The sequence below is a fragment of the Entelurus aequoreus genome, linkage group LG04, assembly GCF_033978785.1.
Source record: "Entelurus aequoreus isolate RoL-2023_Sb linkage group LG04, RoL_Eaeq_v1.1, whole genome shotgun sequence".
Taxonomy (NCBI): Eukaryota; Metazoa; Chordata; class Actinopteri; order Syngnathiformes; family Syngnathidae; genus Entelurus; species Entelurus aequoreus.
Window position 1 is genome coordinate 48,400,151 of NC_084734.1, and position 8,222 is coordinate 48,408,372.

Consider the following 8,222-nt stretch of genomic DNA (forward strand, 5'->3'; position numbering starts at 1 on the left):
TGAGGTGAAGGCTAATTAGCTCTCAGTTCCAGCCACATCGACCCCTTCTGAGCGCCTATTTTCAGCTGCTGGGAATATTGTAAACAAGAAAAGAACCAAAGCATGTAGACATGCTAACCTTTCTTCATTACAACTGTTAGACACTCACTGGAATGAGTAGAATTGGTTATTGTGTACTGTGTTGGACTGGATGTTTATTTTGCACATTTTAAAAGCAATACTTAATGTTTACAGTGCTCCAGAATATTTAGATTGGCACTTTTTTGTATTGGATGTTTATCTTTATTTTTGCACATTTTAGCAAATAAGCAATACTTTCACTTTTGTTGAAATGTTTACACTGTTGTTACAGAATATTTCGTTTTGCACTTTTTTGTATTGGATGTTTATCTTTATTTTTGTACATTTTAAAGCAAAAAAAGCAATACTTTTACTTTTGAAATGCTTATACTATTGCAGAATATTAAGATTTGCACTGGATGTTGACTTTTATATTTGCACATTAAAAAGCAAATAAGCTACTTTTAATTTTGTTAAATGTTAAAAGTTTTAAATGTTTACATTGTTACAGAATATTTAGTCATGTTGTTGTCAATGTTGACTGAGTGGCCATACTTCTTTTTTTTTGTAAATAAAAGCCATGCCTTTTGAAAAAACGGGCCTACATTTATTTTTTCATCTTCATTTTGAATAAAAAAATAATCGGCAAAAGGAAAAAATAATCTATAGATTAATCGAAAAAATAATCTATAGATTAACCGATTAATCGAAAAAATAATCTATAGATTAATCGATAGAAAAATAATCGTTAGCTGCAGCCTTAGCTATAGCTGGAGTGCAATCACCTAGAGGCACTTCCGGATTACAGGTGAAGGTCTAGAGCAGTGGTTCTTAAACTTGTTGGAGGTACCGAACCCCACCAGTTTCATATGCGCATTCACCGAACCCTTCTTCAGTGAAAAATAAATAAATAAAATGTCTTCAAATTCAAGACAAAGTTATATGTTTTTGGTAACACATTAAATGATAAATGATAAATGGGTTATACTTGTATAGCGCTTTTCTACCTTCAAGGTACTCAAAGCGCTTTGACAGTATTTCCACATTTACCCATTCACACACACATTCACACACTGATGGCGGGAGCTGCCATGCAAGGCGCTAACCAGCAGCCATCAGAGGCAAAGGGTGAAGTGTCTTGCCCAATGACACAACGGACGTGACTAGGAAGGTAGAAGGTGGGAATTGAACCCCAGTAACCAGCAACACTCCGATTGCTGGCACAGCCACTCTACCAACTTCGCCACGCCGTCCCATTAGTATGGGAAACATATTCTAAGTAACAAAGACTTATTTTAGAGTTATTTGGACACTAGGGGAACATATTCTAAGTAACAAAGACTTAATTTAGAGTTATTTGGTTAGGGTTAGGGTTAGAGTGTTAGGGTTATAATAAGGCCATGCCGAATAAGGCATTAATAAGTACTTAATAATGACTAGTTAAGAGCCAATATGTTACTAATTTGCATGTTAACAAGCAACTAATTAATGGTGAATATGTTCCCCATACTAAAGTGTTACCATGTTTTATTACTGATGCACAAAATGAACCGTGCATGAACATCACCTTGTTCAAAGAACAAAACCAACACAGTGCATAAACTCACAACAAATTGCACACCTGCAAATCAGTGTGACTTCTGCTGTTGCCGTATCAGTAATACGCCGATAGGGAGAAGTTTTTATTCACACGATGAGTAGGGTGTGTCTTGACCTCCGCCGAACCCCTGAGCCCGACTCACCGAACCCCTAGGGTTCGATCGAACCCAGGTTAAGAACCACTGGTCTAGAGTCCCAGTAGGCTACAGTTTATTTACCTGTATCAGAGCAAATGTGGGCGTATTTTGAAAGGTTTAGAGGCAAATATATAATTGGCCTTGAAAAAATATTTAAAATGGGATGGAGTGGATTTTTACACTTTTAAGAAAATACATTTTTGAAATATTTATACCATTCATCATTACCAAGACTTTACTGCTCGCCTCGACCTCACTTCCTTTAAAACTTCCAAGGATTTAAAGAAGAAAAGATTAGATGTACATCATGTTTTTATATTTGGAGGAGTCCATACATTAAGCTTTAATTTGTTTAAGATAATTTTGGACTTATTCATGCAATATAATGTATTTGATTGACATAACGAGTGGCGTGCGGCTGTGATCCTGACGCTAATGAAAAAAGGATGACTTTAGTTTTTACAGTTCATTTCAAGCTACAAATACTAGCCTCATCTAAAATTAATGTCTACAGTTGTTTTTAATGGTGTATGTAAAGTTCATATTTTGTATAGTTATGTCCATATTGTTCAGCTATGTTTGCTAAAGATAAAGATTCAGTATGCCGTTAAACCTACGAGATTTGTAAAATTGGTTTATTCATACTATTAAGGATATTTTCTTGATGCTAACAAATATTACCAAAGATGCTATAATGCGGTCATATATATATATATGACCGCATCATAGCACTTGACACAATATAGCACTTGACTTTCCTGCACAACAACTACTAAGCTTGTAGTTTATGTTATGAAAATGAAAATAAATTGGATTGGACTAGGGATGTCACAGAATGAATATTTCTTATCACGGTTATTGTGACCAAAATTATCACGGTTATTATTATCGCGGTAATTTTAAACATGCTTAAAATTTTATAAAACTTCTTATACTGAAATCTTTTAACCAAGTTTTATTTAAAAAAAAATAAAAAAAACATTCAAAATGTATGTATGTAGAAAGTTGAATGTACATATGAAAGCAACACAAGCATTATAAACAAAGTAATATAGCAGAAACAAAATAATAATAAATAAAAATAAATAAATGTGAAAGTGTTTCAAGATGGCACCTTATGGACATAAGACATAACTGCACTCTTTGTCCATATAGATACAAATATTGTTCAAAGTCTTTCATATAGGACTGCAGGATTATGGGAAAAATAATAATTAAGATTATTTTTTATCAATATTGAAATCACGATTATTAATCAGGATTATTCATTATGTTTGGTAAAACAGTGTATTGGGAACATCATGTAATTTGTAATCCATCCATCCATTCATTTTCTACCGCTTAAAAATGCTCTAGTTAAACGTTATCTATAAATTTAAAGACAAATATTTGTGTTTTTGTTCATTAATACTATCAGCGCGTCATCTTTTTTTATTATATGATGCCTTCATCTATTTTTACATTTTCATAGAGAGGTCTTTTTTAAGTTATGCACATACATTTTTACATGTACTAATGTGTGTACATGTACATGCTGTATCGGGACAGATCCATTAAGAGTTTGAGCAAAAATATGTTGTATAGGTATTAATTTTGCACCATAAAACATTAACAAAATGCTTTCTCATATTAATGGTTATTAATGTAATTAATTTGTGGAATGAAAAAAACAAAAGTAATGTCAAAAACATTTTATTTACTTTTTGATATCACTATAAAACACAAGGTTTGGCTAATGAAGATAAAGTCAAATAAATAAGCTTTGTTCTTCTCCCAACAACCATGTACTTAAATGCAACAGTTTGGCCAACAAAAATAAACTGGAGTTATACCGCTCACATCTAATACACAATCTTTGTGCCTCACTGACAACACAGCCTGCGTTCAATTCGATGAAATTAACAAACGATTTAGCTAGTATTGATGTTACTGGAACACTGACAAAGTTACTAGTTCAATTACAGGACGAACGACCATCCCAAACTAAGGACTTTATAAACAAGTTGCGGAAACGTTCTCAACACATCGCCTGCTGCATGCTAACTCTCAGTCCGAGCAACTGTCGGGCTGACGCTAGTTGCACTTTCAAAATGAAACCGCAATATCAAATATGTTTCTCCTCTAACAACATTGCGTTCTTAAACGTACACCGAGACTCCTTGGAAGTAGAAGCAATTAAAATGAAGTGAAACAAAGCGATCGGCTGCGTTAACTCGGAGGGAACATTTTCAAAGCAAAGTCTGTGTTGTTGCCGCCGCCATGTTTTCTCGAGCCTAGCGGTGCAAGTGCTTCAGTTTTCAGGAAGTAAGCAGTGTTGCCTAAAATGCATTAATAAATGACATTTTTTCTGTAATTAAAAATGTAAAAACAATTAATAACCATCTGAAATTGATCATTATACCGTTTACTGTTACATCCCTAGATTGGCCCAACAATCACAATATTTATTACTAGGACTTAACATGACGTTAATTTATTTGCACAACCAGGTCTTCATAGTTATATTTGGGCACAGCAACCACAAAAGAACACAAACTAATCCAATCTCTTAATTGTCCTTTCTTTATGTTTAGTTCTGCTCTCAAACACTAACACAGTAGAGAATAAACTTGATTGCATCACAAAAACTTTCTCAAAGAAATCAAATGTTTAAACAAACATTTCACAAAGTTATCACTGCAGACATATAAATGGCCTGATTGTATTCCCCAGGATGATAAGTGATATTTTTAAGAGCCATTTTCTTTTACACACTTTTATTCACTTGACTTTACCTTTAAGAACGACTCATTTCGGGACCCTATCAAAGCTCTTTCCTATCTCTCTATTTTAAATAAGTGGAACACCCAAGAAAAGAACAGCAATACTGCATTTTCTGTTCAAACTCTACACTTACTCACTTGTTTTAATGCTACACTCAAGCTGGTTGACCATCAAAACAAAATGGATGTGACGTCATATGCAACGCAGCTATTGCAGCAGCTGTGCAGAAGATTTTCGGCACTCCATGGAGTACTGATTTGATTATTTTATTATTAAACTCATTGAACAATTTATCAAAGCAACAGAATAAAATCAAAGCTTTTTTAAATTGATTTAATTATTGCAGCATTGTTTTAAACTTTGACAAAGTTGTTAAAAAGGAGGGCAAAAGAGTGCAGTATGCATGCCAAGGCAGTGTAAAGAAACACTACACACATTTGAATAGCCTTTACCATCAACAGACAAACCGCATTTTCCGCACTATAAGGCGCACCAGATTATAAGGCGCAGCTTGAATGAATGGCATATTTCAAAACTTTGTTCATATATAAGGCACACCGGATTATAAGGCGCACCTATGCATCCATTAGATGGAGCTGCGCTAAAGGGAATGTCAACAAAACAGTTAGATAGGTCAGTCAAACTTTATTAATAGATTACAAACCAGCGTTCTGACAACTCTGTTCACTCCCAAAATGAATAAACAGCTGTTTTATTATTTTCCCCGAGGTAAAGTCAGTGACGTGGTGTTTTGTTTATCTTTTAACAACAGCAAGGTATAACATGTAGTGCAACATGTATATCACATAGTGGAGGGAACTTTTCCCTGATTCAATAAACACGTAAAAAACAGGGATACTGTTACGGTAAATCAAACGTTAGTGCAATCACAATATAGTAACACTCGAAATAGTGCAGAGCAATAACAATATATCAATAACTCAACGTTGCGCAAACGTTAGTGTAACAAAACACATAACACAAAATAAACATGTAAAGCTCACTTTATGAAGTTATTCCTCATCCACGAATCCCTCAAATTCTTCTTCTTCAGTGTCCGAATTAAACAGTTAGGCGGATACGGCATCCAACATGCTGCCGCCATTAAACGAGTCAGTGTCGCTGCTGCTCTATACCCGTGTTCTACTGCGTGACTGATCGTCTTAAGTTTAAACTCTGCGTCGTAAGCGTGTCTCTTAATAGGAGCCATTTTGGTGTCTTTACATAAACAAATGGAAATCAAAACGGCACGCCTCGTCCAGTCATATATCCCAGCATGTACCGCGCGCTTCTTCTTCTACGGAGGCGGCTGCTTACCGTAGAAGAAGAACTTCTTCTTCTACAGGGGAAAAAGAGGTTGGCGGCTGTTTACCGTAGTTGCGAGACCTGAACTTTATGAAAATGAAGTTTAGGTTTGTTGTGGCTAAATATTGGTCCATATATAAGGCGCACGGATTATAAGGCGCACTGTCAGCTTTTGAGAAAATTTGAGGTTTTTAGGTGCGCCTTATAGTGCGGAAAATACGGTACATGTCAGTTTTCTCTCTCCCACACAAACACACACACTCCACACACACCTATCAGTGTATCATACAAAAGCACACACTGTGTGACCTGCAGCTACACACATGGTAGCAATGTCATTATTTTCACCGTTTCTATAAAAAGGTAACCACAACAATTCTTAACAAAAACACTGAATGCCACTTCGACCACTGTGACTGTCTCAATCTAAACAGATCATGACTGTGGTGGTCCTGACTCCCGGTGACATGTGGACCAGCCAGGTGTTATTCTTGTCCCAGCCCACATACACACGTGCGCTGTGTCACCTGACATTGACAGGTGGGTCACTGGATTAACTCTATGACACCAAAGAATGAACTCTGCGGGGGTTTGGGGAACAAAGAGGCATTCAGTATTAAAATAGTTCCATTAAAAAAAAGTTAAGTTCATGGTTGTGTTTTACAATGCATCTTACACACAGATTTGCCAATCATTTTGTTTATTATGATGAGCCTCTAAAATCTAGAAATCAAACATCTTCATGGTACAACTTGTACTTATATTGTGCAGGCAGAAGGAGTTAGCTTGTTTCTTTGATCAGTTATTAATACTTTAATCATCAAATAGATCAAGGTTTCAATGGTAGACTAACAAGGAATGATGTCATTGCACAAAGTCTAAGAAGTTATCCAATCAGATTGCTGTGATGATATTTCACAGCCACAGGGGGGGGGCAATAGGTGCCTTGTATCTCTGGGATTGCTTAAGTATGCTGTGATATACAACAACCTATCAGCATTCACAAGCGAATGTTCTAGTCTCCTTTCAGCGACTAAAAAGATAGAACGGTGGGGTTTTTTTCTTCTGGGGTGACGCAGGCCATGCAGTGAATCACATCCGGTATGCAACATACATCCACCGCTGTGACATGACACATCAGAAAGAATGAAACGAGTAAAACAACCCATTAATTTAAATACATTCGTCCGGATTTGTCCATTGTTAGTGTTTCTTTCTGAGGTTGTTGAGTGCAGCAGGGCACGTTTAGAAGAAACCTGCTGGCAATAAATCATGTTGTACGTCGGGAACGTCACCTCTTAAATGTCGTTAAACACGACACAAGCCAAGCCGAAAGACCGGCAGCGTGTATTGCTACCGAGTTAAAGGCCAAATGTTGGCGAAGTGTGTCTTTTTATGTACTTTAAAGTAAGCAGGGGGTCTATTTATCAGGCAACTTCCCAACCCCCCACCCTCGGCCTGCTCAACAGAACAACAACAATAGGCTTTTAGACGACTTTAGAATATTATATCTAGCTTCAACACAGTTACTTTCATGTCGTCTGAAGACTTATCATTAAAACTTACCCCCAAAAGCCGCAGGGACACCGGGGAGGGAGGCTGGGCGGCTTGCTTCGCTCGCTGGTGTCGCCCATGGCGGCCACAAGGAACTACGCGAGGCTGGGGATGAGTCCGCGGCCTGCTCGCTCGGCAGAGCAACGATCCAAAAAAGGCGAGGAGGACTCGAACAAAAATGCCGTCGTCGTGTCTAACAATCCTCAGGAGATTCGCGAAGAAAGTGGAAGGATCGTGAGCCGCTTTGGGCCACAAGGGTTGTCGTTCCACTCCAACAAAACGTTGGGAGTTGGAACAGGAATAATTGAAAGGTAGTCAAAGCAATCAGCTGGACCTGTGGACGTTAGAAGATACCAACACGGCAGAGGTGAGGGGGTAGCCCGATGTTTCAGCCGGAACCAGCACCCGTCCAAAAAGTGTCCTGCTGGGGTGCTAGAAGACGATTCTATACAAGTTAAAACCGCAGAAGGGCGTTGTGAGCCGCAAAGATAAAGTGACTGAGGCAGGCCGGCCCAACCGCGCAGGACTACTCCCCCATCTATGCCGCAATGGTCTCAACCGTGCTGGACCGGAAACGCGTCCATCAAACTACAAATGTCAATATTGGCTAACAAAAGCAAAATACTCAAATTCTGGCTGATGTTACGACGATTGCTGTTACCGACAACAAATGTTACTATTTTGCCTTTCTACGGCGGATTGTGGAGCTGCAACCACGTTCAATGGACTCCACTTACACAACTGTAATTACAGTACACGTTGAAAGAACACTCAGACAGGCCTGTCTCTTCTTGCTGACACTGC

At 37.7% G+C, this 8,222-nt stretch overlaps 1 protein-coding gene across 1 annotated transcript in view; it reads right to left on the reverse strand.

The window, feature by feature from the left end:
- Positions 1–7,970, reverse strand: part of LOC133648712 (AN1-type zinc finger protein 3-like) — a 28,871-nt gene extending 20,901 nt beyond the window's left edge. Inside the window, exon 1 of the mRNA XM_062045056.1 lies at positions 7,431–7,970. Within this exon, the coding sequence (XP_061901040.1) occupies positions 7,431–7,498 (68 nt within the window). The 5' untranslated portion in view covers positions 7,499–7,970. The remainder of the gene's footprint in view (positions 1–7,430) is intronic.
- Between the last annotated feature and the right edge of the window lie 252 nt (positions 7,971–8,222).